This window comes from Numenius arquata, chromosome 4 (genome assembly GCF_964106895.1).
Source record: "Numenius arquata chromosome 4, bNumArq3.hap1.1, whole genome shotgun sequence".
Taxonomy (NCBI): Eukaryota; Metazoa; Chordata; class Aves; order Charadriiformes; family Scolopacidae; genus Numenius; species Numenius arquata.
In genome coordinates this window covers 75,032,414-75,053,758 of record NC_133579.1, presented here as the reverse complement: position 1 = coordinate 75,053,758, position 21,345 = coordinate 75,032,414, and the positions used below count along the sequence as shown (strand labels likewise).

Genomic DNA, 21,345 nt, shown 5'->3' with positions numbered 1-21,345 from the left:
GTCCTTTCAAGTAGTTACAGAGAGTGATAATAAAGCAAGAAATAATGCCCATTCTATTTTAAATGAATTCAGATGCATCATAACATCTAAAACAAGGATAACGGGTATTAGAAAAGACAAAACCATCTGAAATGTGAGCTGAAGCACCTAGAAACTCTAGAAATAACTCTTCATATTGTCTGGGACTTAATAAGTATCTTCTGTTCTAGAAGACACCAGAGAGAACTGGAGTCTGAAGACCTTTTACATAAATGAGACTTGAAAGTCAAGATTCCATCTGTTCTGCTTGGATGGTACTAGCAGTAGAATATAATTTTATTTACAACATTTGACTATTGCATCTGGTTTTTTGTATGCATGATTTATTTGTGCACCTACATTTTAAAAAAAATATTATATTCATTTATAATTTTAGTTTTACAATACCTTACAAAAGACATCATCTAGCACTGCCATTGAGGGAACTGCAGAATGGCCAGCCTGCCACTTTTCATGCAAATGCAATTGAATTGCACTGCAGCCATTCACACTTCCCTGGCCTTCTCAGGAGAGAACGACAAGTTCACCTTCTCATATTTATTTATAAAAAATACAACACCCTTCCGGAATATAAATAAATTACTTTAATGTTTCTTTCTAACCATTTTAAGCTTTTTTTGTTCCTAATTAGCAGATAGTTTAGGTAGGGACATCATAAAATATAAAATGTTTTACTTGTTTTACTGATTGTTATTTCTATAAGCTAATAAAATATTTAATAAATAAAAAGCTAAGGCCAAACAAGTGATCTGATATCCATGCCTAACATTTCACCCAGGTTCTATTCCCAATAACTTGGTTTTGGATGCAGCAAAGCAGCCAGTTTTGGTGTAAGACTTAACTCCAAGAAGTTTGAGTAGTTTGTTGCAGTGGCAAATTACAGTCATTACGAAAAATGTACATCCTTCTCACTTGATTTCATCTTTGTCCGGTTCCAGCCACTAGTTATGCCTGGTACCTCAAGTTAAAATACTATACTATACATTTGCTCACCCAGACTACAATATAAGGGGACTCCAGCAGCTTTTAGCTTCATCCACTGGGAGCTCAGGCTGACCTGACTGTACAGTATGATACGTGGAACCTTTCCATAACCACTGCCTTTTTGATAGTCCTGCATCCCACGGTAACATCACTGTGTTCCTATAGACATCATGGTTCATTTGGCTACAAATAGACATTTTTTCCCCTAAAAGGACGTATGATTTAGCATAATACAGGTCATTTCACTTCATTTACGAGTTTTGCCAACAGTGATTACAAAATTGACTGTTTTCTGCAGTGATTTGGAAGGTCACCACCAAGACGTACTACCCTTCCTATGAAATCCCACCGGAAATATCCCTGTTCCCCTCTTATCTCCACATCATTCAGTGATTGTTCGCTCATGGAGAGTTGTATGGTTGGACTCGGTGATCTCAGAGGTCCTTTCCAACCATGAAAATTCTGTGATTCAGTGGAAAGCATACTTTAAGATCATTATTCATTTCGTTTTAAAGGCACTGAATAAATATTTTATTAATATCTTACAATGCTTTTATACCTTGCTGCTGTATAAAACATAACATGCTTACATGTTTTTCCTTTCTGGTTAGACCACCCCAAGCCCTTTGAGACAGGTATTCATTCTCAGAGCTTGATATAATGAAGATGCTACTCCAGCAGGATGATAGATAGTGCTGAACAAACTCCACTACTGTAGTGACCAATGAGACAGACACCGTACAGACAGCAAAAATACGATGGAAAAAAAAAAAAACCCAAACTGATTATTTGTAGGTAAATGTAGTGGTTTATCCCCAAATAAACTGGATGTTTTCCTTCTAGTAAAGGAAAAATACCGGTATTATCATTTAGCTTTTCCTATGCACAGAAAGTACCCTGAAAAAAAAAAAGGTATCATTCTGCATGTGACGCTCACAGGTATGAGTACTCCTCTGGAGCTCCTACTGGAGACCACCGACAGCTGGTGCAACTCGGGACATAGCAGCAACTGCTCTAATCCCCATGGATGGATCAGTAGCTCTTCTGTGCCTTTCTCCTCACTCTCCTCACTTCTCATTTCAGACCTCAGCATAGGGCATAACCCGTACCCCTGTTCCTGACCCCTGGTAACATGGCTAGCGTAACCAACCCTATTTTCTAAGGCAAACAGGCATAATATATAAGCAGTCTGATCACATCTCACCTACGTACCTCTTCCCCTTCTCAACGCTGTTGTTGCCACCCGGATGGGATGGTCCCTGTTACAGAACACCCAAACCCCATCAGCACCGCGACAAGACTATTTGCCCACCAAGTGTTGTGATCAGGAAACTGTTATGGAACAGGGAAGTGTAACGGCACATGAGATACTGCCTATAAAAAAAAATAATACTGCCTATTGAAAAAAATCAATCGGTTGCAAGTCCCAGTCACTCAGACCTAAACAACTGCTTCTGGACAGCGAAACCCATGATCCCCAAAGTGGTCAGGGACGCCTCCACCGTCATCATCCTTCGAGGGCTGAGTGACACACGATCTTTTAGGTAAATCTGAGTCGAGATTATGATTATTGTATCACATGGTGATTATTAAGAAGTTGACCTGACCTACAGGGGGTCCAGGTGAGTAGAAGTCTAGGTAACCAAAACCTCTAGATAATAAGAAAGTTACATTAATGACTAGAAATTCTCTTTATCTGAAATCTATAATAATTGCTGAAAATTCTATGTAACAATAAGCTACACTAACTGCTAGAAATTGTTGATAATAATAAGCTATGCTGATTATTAAAATTGTGTGCAATAGTAAAGCTCTAGTTATAATTACAGCCCTGTGCCCAGTCCTCATTCTACAAAGGATCCCTAAAGAACCCTCTAGTGTCAGGTGACGTGAGGCAAGGGTAAAAAGCAAATATCCAATGTCATGTAGGATTCCACAAACTCAATTGAACTGCTTACTACCTATTTTCTGTTGAGTCTTCATTTAAAAAAAAAAAAAAAATTACGTATCTATCAAGTTAAAAATATGTCTGTATCGTCTCAAGAATTAGCAAAAGAAGAGCGCAGAGAAATGCAAAAGATGCTTAAGTTACTTTCACATCTGACTGATAAAATCCTAGCTATGATAGTACCTATCTTTGAGAAGTTGTGTTAACAGAGTACTAAAAAGATGTGCAAAAAAAAAGCACGCACGGTGCTTACATGTAGAAGGGGGAAAACACGGAGAAGGAAAGGAATGATAATGACCTAGTAATTTTACCCTTTATTCCTAAAAAAACAGTGGCAAGTATTCAAATAATTTTCAAGTTCCCAACAAGCAAGGTGACAGCAACCAAACTGTATTTGTCAAGAACAAATCCTACATACGTATAAAGAATGTGTCTCTGTGCAGGACAGTGTATCTTTTGTCTTCCTTTCTAGAAGCAGCAGAAAAATGCTCGAAATCAAGACCTCAGTACGGCTTTGAGGACTTGTGCAATATTCTCAGAAGTAACCTGAGAAAACAGCAGGAGGAAGCAAGCCAAATGGATGAGAAGTGTGTACATGCACCCGAAATATGGCTTAAGGGTCTCCCCTGCATTAAGGGATATGCAACATCATCACTGACGACAGGAAAATATAAAAGATTGCCCAGACATGACCTAAAGCTAGCTTTAGCAAATAAGCTGGAGGGACAGAATTTATTGATATCAAACGGAAGAAATTATCTAAGAAACAAAAGAGATATAAGAGTTACATACATAAGCCAGAATAATCGGCTCCACTCCCATAAGATGGGGAAGGACTGGTTAACGGCAGCTGGCCAGAGAGCATAAGTATCACAGGCTGAGGAGGAAGCAGCACTTTAATCCTATTAGGAAAAAAACCAAATCCAACTGGGATGTATGAACAGGAGGATTATAGCCTTTTCTCTGCTCCTCAGAGCTGGCAGGGCCTCAGCGATACTGCCATATCTCACCATGGGCATCGTGCCTCAGGGAAGAGGTGACACATAGAATCATAGAATCATTCAGGTTGGAAAAGACCCTTGGGATCATCGAGTCCAACCATCAACCCCACTCTACAAAGTTCTCCCCTACACCATATCCCCCAACACCACATCTAAGTGACTCTTAAACACATCCAGGGATGGTGACTCAACCCCCTCCCTGGGCAGCCTCTTCCAGTGTCTGACCACTCTTTCTGTGAAGAATTTCTTCCTGATGTCCAGTCTAAACCTGCCCTGCTGCAGCTTGAAGCCATTCCCTCTCGTTCTATCGCTATTTGCTTGTGAGAAGAGACCAGCACCAACCTCTCTACTGTGTCCTTTCAAGCAGTTGTAGAGAGTGATGAGGTCTCCCCTCAGCCTCCTCTTCCTCATACTAAACAGTCCCAGCTCCTTCAACCGCTCTTCATAAGATTTATTCTCCAGGCCCTTCACCAGCTTCGTTGCCCTCCTCTGCACCCGCTCCAGCATCAGAAGAACGGTTGAGGACAGAGCACTGCGAATGATGTGAAACGCAGAAAGATAGTCTGTGTGGGGTGACTGGGTGAAAGAGGCTTGCTTAGCTCTGAAGAGGAGAGAAAGACACATCTTTCTTAAATCTTAAGGGACTGCTAGAATAGTTGTTATTTTACGCCCATGGTATCTACCGTAAGTAGTTACTAGCTTCAATTAGGGTAAGGAAAATTCAAATAAGATGTGGGGGGAAAAAAAAGTTTAAATGTAAGTAGTGACCTATTCCACTAAGGCAGACAGCTCTGGAGAATCCATCACAAAGGGTCTTCGGCAACACCCCTGAGAAATAGCTGCCTACAAATAAGTAGCTCCTCCCTAGGGCAGGAGGATGGCCAGGACGCCCCTTCCAGCCTTATGATTAATCCTGCTACCTGGCATACGTACAAGTGACAACAAAAATCAATAAATGCTTCATAGGAAAAAAAATAAGGCAACAGATTATGATAACCATATAATTTTACTTAAACCAGTTCCCCTCACGAGTAAAATGGTTGAAGAAGTGATGGAGTGTATAACACTTTCTTTTCTAGTAGACACAACAGAGCAGATCACAATCTGCAGAAGAGCATGGCCATCGCGGACGTAAGAGCCCTGATCTTCCTGGTGTAGTGGAGTAACCGGCTGGCTTCAGTCATATTTCAAGGGGACTCGTTAACACTTGCCGCTAATTTTGTTTCCTGCTGACAGTTTCAGGGGAAACACGAGGGGTCTGAGCGAGCCGGTTTCTTTGCCTTACCACGCTGGAGAGCAGGGACGAAGAAACCCACCTTGGCAAGTTTACAGCAGAAACCCTGTGCCTTTCTCTAGTCCACTAACAAATTAAAAGGAAAATAGGTTTCAGAAGAGTTTAGCCCCTGGGGCCTCTACTAAAATAGCCGCATGTCTGTGAGACTGCAAGTAATTTTTGTAGGGGAAGGGGATGTAAATAAACCAGGCAGGAGTTGGGCAGAACTGGTCCTGAACGCACTTTTGGTATTCAAAATGAGCTAACAATTATTGAACTTTGCATTAAAAAAAAGAAAAGTCAGGACAGGAGGTCTAAATGTACAAAAGGAGGCAGAGAAGGAGAGTGTAACACCAGCGTTGCTCTCCCACCGCCTCGCCTTCCAAATTCCCCTTTAAAATCCTGCGCCCACACCTGGGCATAATTTATGGCTCGCTAAAGTTGCTTTTCCTCTGATCAGCACTCACAAGCTTCAGTGAAAAATCCAGCTCAGCTCTTCCCTTTATGTTAAATTGCCAGGAAAAAACAAGAATAGAATTATATCTCTGCCTTGAATCAGCACCTTCGCTTCAGTTTGGATGAAAGTACCCAAAAAATGCAAATGCTGAAAAGCAACATGAATAAAAAAAAAAAAAAAAAAAAAAAGAAAAAACAAAGTAGTAAATGCTTCTAAATAAACTCTGTAACACATACGAAACTCACCTGAAAGACATGAGGCTTAAATTTGCCATGTAGCTACAAAATGGTAATTTCTGGAGGAAAAAAAATAATCAAATACTAGAAACCAAGAGATTTCTGTTTGCAACTACGAGAGCAGCCTGTCACCAACAGATTAATGAATCAGCTTTCTGTTTGCCACGCAAGAGGTTGATTCTTCTTCGAATAATATTAATACTATGGAGAAAAGTAAATGAAGAAAAGAGATTCACTTCTTATCAAGGGGTAAAATAAAGTGAAACACATTTGAACAGGACATAAAATAAACACCACTTTTCCACAGTACAGACGCTGCCACGGAAAGCAACCTTCAAAGGAAGGAACTTGCAAAGAAGTAAAACAAAAGGAAAACATTTCTATGCAGAAACCTTCTATTATTTATTCATTTTTATTCAGATTGTATGGTCCCTATGGGGACAAATGTTAGCAGTTAATTAACTATCAAATAACAAATTAAATGCAGGAAGGAGAAATATTTGTGAAGACATTCATTCCCAGCAAAGTAGGAACAATTAGGCAACTGAAAGATAACTAAAGGCTTGATATTCTCTTTCCCTGGTGTGAAAATCGCCCCTGGATTCAGCTGCAGGGCGAACAGAAGACTCTTTGGCAGGAGCGTAAAAAGACCTAAGTACTTTCTGCTGGGGCTTTGCACAGAGCATCAGCGATCTAGAAGTTCCCAAATGGCAAGATTTCTTACAGTGGATTTTACAATCAGATACGTGTTGAGAAGAAAAAGGGCAAATGTCTTGAAACAGAGTCTAAGTTGTGGCTGCCCCATCCCTGGAGGGGTTCAAGGCCAGGCTGGATGGGGCTTTGAGCAACCTGGTCTGGTGGGAGGTGTCCCTGCTGGAACTCAATGACCTTGAAGGTCCCTTCCAACTCTAACCATTCTATGATTCTATGAAATCCTCTTCATACACCGTTATAGAAAAGCAAACAGGAACTGGAGAAGTAGTGATATTGGTTATGGTTTTGGAGGTTTTAATAGCCGTGCTAAAAAGAGCCAGGTAGCCCCAATTTCTTTTCAGGTGACACTCTCATGAGCATTTTTTTTTTTTATATCGGAAGAGCTGTTGCAGAACAGATCTAATTGATTTACTGGAAATGATTTGGGGAATAGAAGACTCACATTTTTTGTCCAAAAAAAATATTTGCAAAAAATCAGCTCTGAAGATGTTTAGCAGTTTTAGTTTGGGAAACAGCAACTGGAGTTTTCATTCTGTAACTCCATTCCTTTTAAAATAAAGAAAACTATCCCAAGACTATGAATTTAAGATATACACGGCGACAAACTATAAATGTATATGTACACATACATGTGTGCTTACTACGAAAAGGATCTAGAAAGTCCTGGTGAATTTTGATAGACTGGTAGGTACTACTAAAATTAAGTTAAGGAATAATGGCGGGGGGAGGAATAAGATATCCTTTCCTATGAACTTCTATATTGACCCTGTTAAAATTCCATTTGGAAAATTCAAGCAAGAAGTCCCTTTGCTTCTCAGCTTAAATGCTCAGAACTACTTTCTGAAAAAAAAGCGCTGCTGGCTAACTCTTCAAAATCAAAATGTCAAGGGGATCTTACTGGATGCACTTCTAACTGGGTACAGGGAGCAAGGAACACAAGGAAAGAAATGGTAGAGAGAACATGAAATACATTTTGCAAGCCAGGATACCAACACCGAGCAACAGCAAGATGATTCACCAGGTAATTTGCCATTCCTACACATCTTACTCCACTTTCCCTACCTGTGGTTGCAGCCAAGAAGCCAGTCCCAAGCGAGCATCAGACCCGCTCCCAGCAGCGCTGCCAAGCTGACTGGTCTCATTCGCTGCGGCTCAGTAAACCAAGGGTAGAGGAACTTTCCATTAATGGAGTGATGTGATTTCATGATTTCATTAAAAATGAACGTTACGTGGAAGAGCAAGGAAACGGCTAATAATTTGCTAATGATGAGGCAAAGCAGCAGCCTGTTCTCAGCCGGGCTCAGACCCTTGATCCTGCCTTCCACTTTCTCCCACCGTACCTATTGGAATACAGTTTACATTAAATGAAAATTTGTTTTCGATTCTGTCACTAAGTTTCAGAGAAAATGCTATTCTTGGAAGGAAAACAAGCAGTGGATGTTGGGGAAGTCTTAAATCTGCGCTTCGTCAATACCACTATAGTGAGAAACTTTTGGCTCTCAATTCTTAATGGTACAGGTTTTCTAAACAACAATGGAGAGGAGACAACCATTTTCACCACTCTAACGCAAAGGAATCATAACTGTGTCAACGTGTGTAATATTCCATTTAAATGGGCTACAAGACCAGGTTACAGCTGCTCTCTCTGTACACATCTAATGAATTCCTAAAATTAATTTTCCTAAAATGAATTCCTATGGTAAAATGATGCCAATGCAATCCTAGAGCACAGCACGACACTGCCCTAAGTCCCGGTGTAAGTCCCCAAAATTCACATTGGATGAGATTATTCATGTTTGTCATGGTTAGTGTTTACTTTGAAGACCTTTAGATAACTTTAATTAAATACTGTAATACAGAAAGATATTAGTGCCATGATGCATTCATATTAACTAAGGAATTAACTCTGCCCTGCTACCAATGTGGTATTAGCTGCTTTTGCTGCCACAACTGCTGCTCAGTATTTAATATTCTATACGTACGTAGCTATTGTTGGCACCATGTGAATCACTAAATGAAAGTGAAGATTTCTGCCGAATTTACCCTGTTGAACACTGGAGGAGCGGCCCATCCTGCAGCCCCCACTTCCCGGGCAGTCTGACACATTAAAGGACATCACAAGCCTGATGAATCACATCACTTCAATAAGGAAGTTACAAAGTAAAATAAAAGTAAGGCTATTGATTGAAATTCAGCACAAATGATAGACTAATAATTAATAACTACTGCTGCCTGTGAAGAGGCAACACTGCCTTTCCATGTAGATTTATTCTTTTAATTCTCATTTACTTGAATTTTATGCTATGTTTGATGGGACCTTAATTCTCCCCCACCCACCATCAGGCCAGGGGAGCATTAGGGAATGCCAGCCCTTAATCAAACACCCAGAGACCTTGTCGTGTTCAGGCTTTTTCAGTGTCTGGAACTAGTACTTGAGCCTGCAAAACTAATAATTTAAAAAAAATAAAAAAATAAAAAATCTCATCACCCGGTTCAAGACTCAATTCTTCTTTTAAAGAGGGATGGATGCAATTAAACTGCCAGAAAGTTTCCACGTAGCCAAATGTGTGCCCACACTAAAAAATAAACAACAAAGAAAGAAAAAACAACACAAAAACCAAACCAACCTGCACGGTATGTTATTAACGGAGTACACAAACAGAAATGAAGAAAAATACAAACACTATTCTAAAACACTGAAGTAGCTTTAAAATACTCGCAACATTTTTATTTTTTTTTTTAGAAGACGACATTTTCTCAAAATAATAATAGTTTTAGATTGCATTTAACTCTAGGACATATAGACAGATTCTCCATACAATAACATTTATTATATTATTTACAACCTATGTTTCCAATATTATTTTTTTTTCATAAATTCTAAGATTAGATAGGTATTAAACACGACCTTTCTGTTCAGCATCGTTGTCTTATCCAGCACCGCAGGCAGGTAAGCCGAGCTACCCCAGTGTGTATAAAAAGAAACTATAGCAACACGTTTTCACAAATCTTTTGCTAGGTGTGAAAAGAAGAAAAGCAGGCAGAATTGCTATAAATACACTCCCAAATCAGTGCCGACATGGCAGACTCGGGAACGGGAGCTGCCGGGCAGACAGCAAAGCACAGGCACTATCGGGTCAGGACTAAGGAAAGATGGGGCTCCCTAGGAGCAGTGACATGGCAAGAAGGAAGCGAGCTTCCGCCTCCGGCCCTGTAAATGGAAGTAGAATCTGTGTGGCAAAATTAGATAACAGACATTTCTTAATATTCCCGGCGCTGCTTTGATGTCATCACTGGCCATAGGTGTTAAATGATAAATCTCCTTAAGAACTGAAGATGTAGTTTACATTTGGGTTTTCTCCCCACCCCAACAAGAGAAACAAAGAAAGTTTCTGCCTAAGATTAAAAAAAAAATGAGGCTTGAACCAAATCAAGAGCAATGCCGACCCGACAGACCAGCAGCCCCAGGCACCCATCCCAGAACTCTGAGATTCTGGAGGGAAATGGAGCTGCAAACACCTCGTGTCCATGAGGAAGACAGTAAGAAATCCCTCCTCTTGAACACTTCCCATATGTGCTTTCCGTCCCATCAGTACCATGACAGCGACATGAGGAGTTGTATCTTTAAAAGGAAAATTTTTAGGAAAAACTGAGTGATTTAGACGAAATACCACTAACTACAAAGACTGTATCATTTTCTGTTCCATGCTCAGTTACAAAACATAGAACCATAGAACCATAGAATCATTCAGGTTGGAAAAGACCCTTGGGATCATCAAGTCCAACCATCAACCCCACTCTACAAAGTTTTTCCCTACACCATATCCCCCAGCACCACATCTAAGTGACTCTTAAACTCATCCAAGGATGGTGACTCAACCACCTCCCTGGGCAGCCTATTCCAGTGTCTGACCACTCTTTCTGTGAAGAATTTCTTCCTAATGTCCAGTCTAAACCTACCCTGTTGCAACTTGAAGCCATTCCCTCTTGTTCTATCGCTATTTGCTTGTGAGAAGAGACCAGCACCAACCTCTCTACAGTGTCCTTTCAAGTAGTTGTAGAGAGTGATGAGGTCTCCCCTCAGCCTCCTCTTCCTCATACTAAACAGTCCCAGCTCCTTCAACCGCTCTTCATAGGATTTGTTTTTCAGGCCCTTCCCCAGCTTCGTTGCCCTCCTCTGCACCCGCTCCAGCACCTCGATATCTCTCTTGGATTGAGGTGCCCAAAACTGGACACGATACTCCAGGTGTGGCCTCACCAGTGCTGAGTACAGGGGGACAATCACCTCTCTACTTCTGCTGGTCACGCTATTTCTAATACAAGCCAGGATGCCGTTGGCTTTCTTGGCCACCTGGGCACACTGCTGGCTCATATTCAGCCGCTTGTCAATTAGAACCCCCAGGTCCTTTTCCGCCAGGCAGCTCCAGCCACTCTTCCCCAGGCCTGTACCGATGCGTGGGGTTGGTGTGGCCCAAGTGCAGGACCTGGCACTTGGTCTTGTTGAAGCTCATACCGTTAACGTTGGCCCATCCATCCAACCTATCTAAGTCTCTCTGTAGAGCCTCCCTGTCCTCATGCAGATCAACACTCCCGCTTAACTTGGTGTCATCTGCAAACTTACAGATTATACACTCTGTGTCATTATCAAGATCGTCAAGGAAGACGTTAAACAGAAATGGCCGCAACACTGAGCCCTGGGGAACACCACTTGTGACCGGCCACCAGCTGGATTTAACTCCATTGAGCACCACTCTTTGGGACCGTCCAGACAGCCAGTGCTTGATCCAGCAGATCCAGCTGTAATTGATATAGCTCGTATTATTATCGCTACTATTATCTACTACAGGTATCTCTTACAGACTTAGTTCGTTCCTTACGAGCAGGGAGGAGGGAAACCGCCTGGGTCTGACTGCCCAGGAGAGGTTCTGCTCGCCACGGGGACTGGCCGTGGGTTCCAGCCCTCCCCGCTGTGCCTTACCCAGAGAGACCAGCATCTCGTAGTTTCCCCTCATCACAGCCCGGTACAGATCGTTCTGCCAGCGCTCCAGCCTCTCCCACTCCTCCTCGTTGAAGTAACAACCGATTCTTTTTTAAATCTCCTTTTTAATTAGGTATTTTGATTCTCGATGGGTGCTACGAGCCTCTGTTCTGCAAATGCATCCCTACAGAAGGTAACATAAAGACAGGCCCTGGGTATGAAAACCACAACTTCATTTTTGTCTCATAAACCCATCAGTCCTCGAGCAGAGGTTGGTAAACAGGTACCATAAATCAAAGCTACTGATGCAGGTATAATCCAAATAGCCTCTTTGTGTTACCAGCTGTCAGCACGGGCCACTGGGCAACTACCGTACCCACATTCATACGCCTCCTTCGTTTAATGAGACTTCATCTAACCTGATAGATTGTGTTATCTTTTCTAAGGGTTAATTTTAATATTGGTCTTCCCTCGTTAGCATCTTTTCCAAGTAATTCAGCTCGTTGTTATGAACACTTTACTTTTCTCACTATAAAAGGAGTTACTAGAGCTAAAAAAGTATCTACAGAAGGTGACAATATGTAACTCCTTCTTTTGGTGTGGTGTTTGTTTTTTTTTCACCCAGGGGAAGCGTTTTTGATTAATACGGTCTTTAAAAAAAAAAAATGTTTCAAGTAGTCCTACTTTTTCCAAATTGCTTTTTAAAATAAAGAAAGAAATGGACTGCGTTGTTGAGGCATAAACAGCTGCATGGAACAAGCAGTGACTTCAACAAACGCACATCAGCGTGTCACAGCTGTGGGCTCGCTAGAGAACAGCTCACAAAAGGAGCATCCCACCCCATGTCAGCCGCATCTTCTCTTCCAGCCCAGCCCTACCTCAGATACCCTCACAAACCTTCACGCGAGACAAGGAGGGAAAAAGAGGGAAAAAGATGATCCATAATATTGGTATATTATTAGTAAAGCAGCTCCATTGCCGTGCCCAGGTTGTTTGGGGTTTTTTTCGTAAACTTCTGAGCACTTTCTGTGGGAAAACAGGGTGTTTCGTAAGAGGAAATACAGACACAAACCCCCTTCTTTTATATATATATCACAGAATCACAGAATCTTCTAGGTTGGAAGGGACCTTCAAGATCATCTTGTCCAACCATCAACCTAACTGACAAAAATAAACACCCACAAAACAACAAAATGCAACACCATCACTAAACCATGTCTCCCAGCACCACATCAACCTGTCTTTTGAACACTTCCAGGGATGGTGCCACAACTGCCTCCTTGGGCAGCCCATTCCAATGTCTGATAATCCTTTCAGTGAAAATTTTTTTCCTAAAATCCAGCCTCAACCTCCCCTGGTGCAACTTGAGGCCATTTCCTCTTGTCCTGTAGCCCGTGACTTGTGAGAAGAGACCAACCCCCATCTCTCTACACCCTCCTTTCAGGTAGTTGTAGAGAGTGATAACGTCTCCCCTCAGCCTCCTTTTCTCCAGGCTGAATAACCCTAGTTCCCTCAGCCTCTCCTCATAAGACTTGTGCTCCATATATATATATATATATATATATATATATATATATATATACACACACATATATATACATATATATATATAACTTGTCAAAGACAAAAAAAAACAAAAATGCAAAGGGAAACAAATGAATTTTTAAAGACTTGCTAGTTTTCACCCAGATTCATTTGCTAGTCCTTCCTGGCTGGTAACCAGAGCAGATAAATACAACCGAACCCCGGCACACGCCGCTGAGCTACAATTCCCCTGGCCGAGGCCAGGATGGCAGCCCCCTCCGCACAGCCACCCCCAAAGCAGGTTGCCCCAGGGCCACCACAACCTTGCGGGCGTTTCACGGGCAGCCACGGGCTCTCCCACCCCAGCAATGCTGCGCAGCTGTTACGGGAAATTTGCATCAGCTCTCGGCAATGTTACTAGCACGTGTTGGAATTTAGGCTTTTTCAAGGTTATAACGCCAGGGCGACACATTTCTAGGGTAATTCTTACTTACAGAGCTTAACTCAAAGTGCACTGATCTAGGAATGAAGATGACAAAGACTAGATCTGACGTCCAATATTTAAGTAGCTAGCAACTAAGAGAATCGGGATTATCTGTAATGATTTTCATTTAGAGCTACCATGAATTTTCAGGTCTTCTACAAGAATGGGTTATTTTTAGCCCTTCTTATCGGGGTGAGGCAACACAAACAGAAAGAAAAGGAGTGATTCATCACCATTGCTTCTTTCCCTCTGTCCTTTCAGTCAATTGATTTCGCACACCCGCATCACCTCTACATTTTGGGGGAAGGAAATGAATAGAAGGTTAAAAATTACACAACCATTTAAAAAAAGAAGGGGGGGGGGGGGGGCAAAGCGGGGGGGCATCATGTCACCGAGCTCCTCTTTCCTTCAGCAAACTGGGAAGATTTGCTTCTGGAGCTTTAGCCGATTTCCCTGCCCTTGGGAGCTGGCGCCACGCCATCCTGTCCTGGGAAAAGATGGAAGGAGCTGACCTCAGCAAAGATGCTTCTCTCTCTGAAGAGAGGCACCAAAATCACTTCGTTTAAGCAGCTGCCAGCATAGAAAGGGGCAGTCACCAGCTGGGCGTTAGGATGTACAAGTGCACACTGCTGGTGTTCATAAGCTCCATCCAGCAGCTCGGTTTTACAGTTGATAGATCTCCTGGCCGAGACATGAAGACTCTCGCCTTCATTGTGCCTGGCAGGCTTCTCAGGCTCCGAAGGACGTTTAAGAGTTATGCAGGTATGTATATTATTCCCAGGGAGCTCCGTGTACCAGTCTCGGGTGTGAACCACCGGCCCATTGGAAAAATAATAGTCACGAAGCCAAAAATGCCACAGATGTAACATGCAGAGCAAAGCAACTTGAAGCGATCAAGATCTGACTGTATCAGGTCTCAGGATATCATTTCATTCCTGTAGTCACATTACAGAGACACAGTTTGTTCCTTGTCCTTGTGTGCGTGACCAGTAAAGCCAGCAGCGACCTAATCACAGGGACAAATTATTACCATCCAACTGAAAGCTCAATTAAACAATACTAATATTGCACAACAGCTCAAAATTAAATTATTGGTAAAATACAGATCTTAATAGGACTGTTACAAAATGCTGTTATGGGCAAAAGAAAACACCTCTCAGATACTAGTAAGAATCTTCTGTCTAATAGTTTGTACTATCTAATACAGAAAAACTTATTGAATAATTCAGTTAACATATTTCCAAATATTTATGCCTTCCTCTGGTGTAAGCTTACCCTACGATTAACCATGTAGGTCCTGAGATTAATAGTGCCAGTTTTCCCTCAGGAAGGATGGGGAAGGGCAGGTTTATAAGTCATCACTATCCTGGGGTCGTTGCCAGGAGTTGTCAGATATTGGGGATGGGCCATTCCCTCCTCAGATTTGGTTCCTTTCTGGGCTATTTAGTACATTTTTTTCACCACAGTCCGGTTCCTTCTCCTTGCTTCCCAGATAAAGGTTAAAAGCTGCCCAGCAGATCCCACCGAGCTCAGTTAACACAAAGGACTGCCATTTTTCATGGAGTGACTATCAGAAGTTGTCAGACCTTCACTACCTCTGGGTTTCACTAGTTTTATAGGTCATCTGCTCGGGAACAGGAGCCGGATGCATCTCAGAGCTCCAACCAAGACGACACTTTTCCTTTACCTATTACACCAACCAAGCTGTGTAGGGTTCCCACAGCTCAAGGCAAGGACCTGGTCCAGACCTTCCAGATGAAAGTGGATAGGTACGCTCTCCACAAAAATTTGGCTTTGACCAAAGCCAAATTTGGCCAAGTCAGTTCTAATTAAAAGTAATAATTGTACAAGAGCACTGCTGGAACTGTCTGGGGCAGCATGCCAGCCTTAGTCTGTGCCACGTTCAGAAGATGTACCTACAGTTGTTCAATCACTCTTCAGGTTCTTGGGTATGGATTGAGTAGTGAGCTGTTTCCTGAGTAGAGGCTTAATAGAACAGGTGCCTTCTGAAACACAAGTGTCTAAAACCTGTTACATCTCCAACAAAAGCAGTGCCATGAGACCTGGTAGGATCGCGGCACAAGACGGCAACCTTTGTGGGTTGTAGCTTTTTAGTGTTCTCCTGCTGCTGTGAAGAGCTTTCCTTCCCAGTGACCACAAAAGCCAAACAAACCTTCCAAGGAAGCCCGGCCCATTTCCTTTATGGACCTTTCTTTCTTGAAAGATATTTCAATCTAATTCAGACTCTTTACTTCCCCAAAGAGTCAAAATCGGAGAACGGATCATGTTCCCTTGTCGTCTTTATTGCAACAGTCAGAAATGCTACAAAATTAAAAAGCAAAGAAAAGAAAACCATAAGGCTTTCGTGTAATGTCATTCTCCCGAGTTGTGGTCTTGATAGGAAGAAGAAACAAGCAGAACAGGCTAAGCACGAAAGACTCAAGCTACTACAACTCTAATCCAAGCTTTGCCACTTAATTCTCCCGGAGACTTGGACAAATAATTAAGTATGCCTTGTCCCATTTTTCCACATTTTCAAATTGGGAAGTTATTTAATTTAATTGGATTATTCTCAGAGATGCATTAGCTGTTTCAATACGCAAATCATAAATCAAGGATGGGAGGATATGGACTACAAAACCACTGTTTGCATAGTCCTTCATGCCTCTCCTCCCAACACACTGGCACCGCGTAAGGCTCATGACTGTCCATGCCCTATCCTTCCTTTCTTCCTTCTATCCCAGAACCTGTGCTGATCTATTGTGGTAAGCTGCCCTGAGATGGTTTAGGTCTCAATCGGCACCAACTTTCTGCCCTTCCCCCCTGCTTTTTTTTGTAAGCTGCAGAGTGCAATTTATATAGATAGCCCTCCAGGAGACACTCATCATCGTCATCATCATCATCTCCTCTCTCCAGCTCTGCCTCTTACTGACTGGATTTTATTGTATTTGCTGCAATTGCTTTTTCACTGGCCTCCTACAGTTTTTTATTGCATCTTCTCTGCTACACACCATTTTTTGGAGTTGAAATTTGTGGTCTGTATAGTGTTCAAAAACAAAACAAAACAAAAAACCCTAAGTAATAGTATTTTTCTTCTATGTATCAAAAGATTTGTTTGAATATGGTAACTACGTTTATCTGAGAACAAAAAAGTTAAAAGTTTCTTGTGCCAATCAGACAATTTTCTTCAAGACTCCCAAAAGTTATTTATAATTTAGTTTGAAGAATTCAGTTAGTACGCTACCAGAATCTTCTGAGGGTCTCTTACATCTCTCCAAAAAGACAGTTCTTCCAAAGCCTGCTCAACTGCCTGGGAAGCAGTTCCCCGCCTTAACTATTGCACTATTAAGGTGCTCACTAGCGTACTGCTTCAATCTTTATACAACTGCTTTTTCGCAAATAAATTATTTCTACTTTTTTCTGCATTTCGTATGCTTTCACTCTTGCACTGATACTGCAATAAAACACTCTCAACATTAATACAGCTGTCTTGCTCCACATTATCCGTTAAGTTAAATAGTTATATCTGGCACCATCTTACCTATCCCTGACTCTTCTCTGGTTTTATCATGTTCCTCAACATAAGACCCTGACAATTGTATGCATTGTGCATCAATTGTTTGATGCACACAGCCTCCAAATTATTTTCCAATAGTCTTCATCCCAGTTGTCACACCTTCTTTACACTTATTTTCAATTGTTGTCTTCTACGATTCACTATTGTCTCCTTAGAAATCTCCCTTTTAGGGCCACATACCTTACAACCTTTGATCAATCAAGGACATTTGTCAACTGTTTGACTACTGACAGTAATCCCACCTCTGCATACCCATAGATACCTTGAATCCTCATAAGAGGACAAGCAAGATTCCTTTTTTTGCGTTCACTTTGGGTAATGGTATGAACACATTAACAACTCTTGCTCAACTTTACAGCTTACAGCTCTTTTTTGCAGACCTCCATTTCCTGGGCCAGATTTGCCATCACCAGAACCATTCTTGGGGGACACACATGAAGATCTGTCATAAGATGCTTCAAATTCATTAACAAATCTGTTACTTCATTTTCCAAGCCTTTAGTGGTGGAGTGCATGCTGATGACCTTCATCCATAGGTAACAGCTGCCTCTAATCACTAATACTAGTAGTTTTAGACACTAAAAGCCTGCTCCTGTTTATTGCAGTCTTCCCTCTATTTTAAAAACATCATTCTGATCACTAGAAATAAGAGTCTCTTGAAGTTCTGTAGAGAAAGCTTTAGTGTATTCCTTGGGGCAGCACGAGGTTTATAAACGCAAGTGTCCAACATTGTTGATTTTCAGCTCATGTTGTGAAAAGAAATTGCTTTTACCTATTATCATCTCTGCTTTAAGGAAAATAAGGTAATAAGGTTGTGTATTTTTTTTTTCTAAGGGATTAACATTATTCCCAATACTCCACTTGAGAAGGTAAAGTAAAATGATTACAATAAACACTTTTTTTAACCTAGTATTTTTTTTTCCCATTTTGAAAACAAATTGCCCAACTTCCTACCATTAAATCACCCTCTACTCTTATTCCAGACAGGCCATTCTAGTTTGTTTTCCACACAAACTAATCTGCCATAAAAAAGTTAAAGATTAATTATCTTTTTCTAACCTTCTCGAAAAGGAGCATATAAGAACTTATCACCAAAATGAATTAATATTAAAAGGCATTAAAATTATAAAAGGGACATTGCAATATTCTTCCACAGGGCACACCTGTAAACATACATTACAAGGGTACTCTAATTACTTAATTTACAATGATAATATCTTAATTCATCATCAATAACGTTTATAATTTAAGAGATGTTGCAGACACGATAATCATTAATATCACATCTGTAAGTAAGAATAGTCTGACTGAGACGAATTCCTTCTCCCAGGCTATATTTTAAGTCCACGGTACAAATTCAATGATGTATGGATGCATCTGCTGGCCAGAACTGGGCTATTTTTAATATTTCCCTGGATGCTCAATAAGGAACTGCTCTGACATAAAAGGCTAAAGCAAACATACAAAAGCAGCTATTGAGAATTCAGAGCTGAAACCTTAGGAAAAAAATAAAGTACTCAAATAGAATGAAATGTGCATTGCTGCCAGACGAATTCATCCCAACAAACAGCAAGAGCTTTCAGAGTGGCAGCACTGTCCTTCAGGAGTCTTGATCAGCCCTGCCACCAATCAAGTGACCACCTAACCTTGTCTGAAAACATCCGTGTTTCACCTTGTCTCCTTTCCTGCTATTGTGTAGTGGCTAGAGAGAAGGAATAATCAGAGACTATTCGGGCATACAAATTCTTGCTGTCTTGCAAAATCGTAATTTTATGGTTATGAGAAGAAACATTTTAATTAGGCATTAGGAAGAGGAAGGAGCTGGCTCCCAACGACGCCTGCCAGCACTCAGCAACACTGGCCGTGGAGCCTCCCAGGATAACAAGAGCTGTGCATCAGGCGGTTCTTTTGCCAAGCATCTTCTGATGTCTGAAGCACCACAAATTCATGAGACGGTTTGGGAACACCACATCCTTCACAGATTGGTTTCATCCTTCCAGAAGTTCAACTGCAGGAGCCAGGTTTGTAGTTCGCATATCTACTCCCCTGAACTCAGGAATAGTTTCTCAATTCTCAAGGGATCAAATTAGTTTTAATGGCAAGCTTTCATACGTACAGTAAGTAAAGGTTTATTTCATCTCACCCACGGAGAAATAACATATGGCAAATAAGACATTACGCGAGTCCCACTGAAGATGTATTGCACACATTTTAAATGGCAGGTAAGTGATACAGAAACCTTACGATAGTAAGTTACAGACGTAACCTTTAATGTTAATGATTTAAGCCCATATTCACACACGGTTTAACTTCTAAGAATAATTAGGCAACTGATATCTCCATCTGGCTAAAAATGCCTGTTGACATTTTTGAAATCAAACATTCTCATCAGCCTTCAAACCGGACAAAGTGGATTTTTTAATTTTTAAAAATCTTCCACGGTCACCCATCAGTTGTGCCAGCTGACGGATGGCACAGCTCTAGGGTGACACTTCTGGTAGCCGAAGGAGGCTATGAGTGCCGCTGTCTTGCTGTGGGTTACCCTTGCACAAAGAGTCTCAATTCAGTCGGGAGAAGCTGAAGTTCAAGTCACTCCACATAAAGAGCCACATTTTTTACCAGTTTCTTCAAACTTCTTTGCACGAGCAATTTGGGAACCCAGAGGTCCCATGTTGCAACCCTAATAGTCAAGTTATTAACTACGCTGCTGTACGCCTAGTTCATGGCTTGGTTTGGTCAGAGGTTTTTTTAAAGGTCTTTGACCAGTCCCGTTACAAAATGGGAGAAAACCCGGAGAATTTTCGTAGGATACGAAAGCAGCCTTGGCGTTCAGCAACAGCACTGTGCTGTACAGCAGGAAGGCATAAGAGGACAAACCATGACTCAGTTTGCCCAGGTGAAGAGAATAAGATTAAAGGAAGAGACAGCAACTTCATACAAGAAATCCTATGTAGCAGGCACACTGCTGGCTGCTAACGTACCACAGGGTCTCCTGTTCAGTTTTATCCAACGCTGACACTTTAGTTTATAACAGAAATCCAGGCGTGAGCACGGAAACGGTGTTTCCTTCGTCACCAGCAAGTCCTCTGAGTTTTTTCAGACTTTTCAGAGTTTTCCTCAGTGTTTTGCCACTCACAGAGACTCTCCTCCTCCCCAAGCCACCACCTCTGGGAGTACCTGGCCAGCTCCGATTCAAGCAAATGGCCCAGTTCTCCAGGGCACCCTGGTACCCCGGATTAGCTGCAGCCCAAGTGCCTCACCTCCTCCCCGCTCTCAGAAGCTTCTTTCCTCTAAATCAGAAGATTCAGTTCTGTCTTCTTACTGAGCAGCGCACCCCACCACCTCTATCGCTCCAGACACTACCTGCATTTCAGTGTCACAACTCCAGCTCTTCCAAATGCAGCTCCTTTGCCACCTGGCCAAAATGGTACTTCGTCCCTCACATAGAGCGGGTGTCTCGGATGCAGAAGGGGAAAAATGAGAAACTCATTTTGAAACACCGTCATCCTTCCCTCCGTAAACGAAATCCGCTCATCAGACTAACTCCCAGTCCTGTGGACAATTCAGCAAAGGGAAAGGTGTGACTGGTACCTCAACAGCTATGAACGTCAGGCTGATCACTCCATCACCCTTTTCTCTAAAGAGGAACTCACCATCCTGCGTTCTCTCTCCCCCCACTTTCATAAATATATATATATCGATCAATAAAAAAGAAGAAACAGAAAGCACGAATAACATCTCAGAACTTTTACAGAACCATAGTACATTATTTACTATCTGCAGTGGCAAAGAAAAAAAAATAAAGGTGCAGCATAAAGCAGCAATATTCATTTATAAGAGAAAGAGAAAGAAACGTTAACTGAAATACTCCTCATACAACATTTCCTTTCCAGCAGAGGATATCTTTATAGTTCTTACATACACTAAACCACAGCTCTGGTTGCATGAGAGATGGTTTATGGCACCTGAAATGGTCTCTGTTACTTGGGTTGCATGACAGAATAAAATAATGAAGCCCCCGTACCGCTGCAGCGTGGCACTCTGTATAGCATTTTTCTTTCGGCATGTCAGCTTTAGACTTTTTTTTCCCCCCTATTATTTCCACTCACAACAGTTCCTTTTTGCTTGTA

General features: G+C 41.7%; 1 protein-coding gene across 1 annotated transcript in view; it reads right to left on the bottom strand.

Annotated features, from left to right (window-relative positions):
* CNTNAP2 (contactin associated protein 2) overlaps positions 1-19,886 on the bottom strand; it is an 864,917-nt gene extending 845,031 nt beyond the window's left edge. Inside the window, exon 1 of the mRNA XM_074146844.1 lies at positions 19,835-19,886. Coding sequence (XP_074002945.1) covers positions 19,835-19,886 — 52 coding nt within the window. The remainder of the gene's footprint in view (positions 1-19,834) is intronic.
* Positions 19,887-21,345: the final 1,459 nt, after the last annotated feature.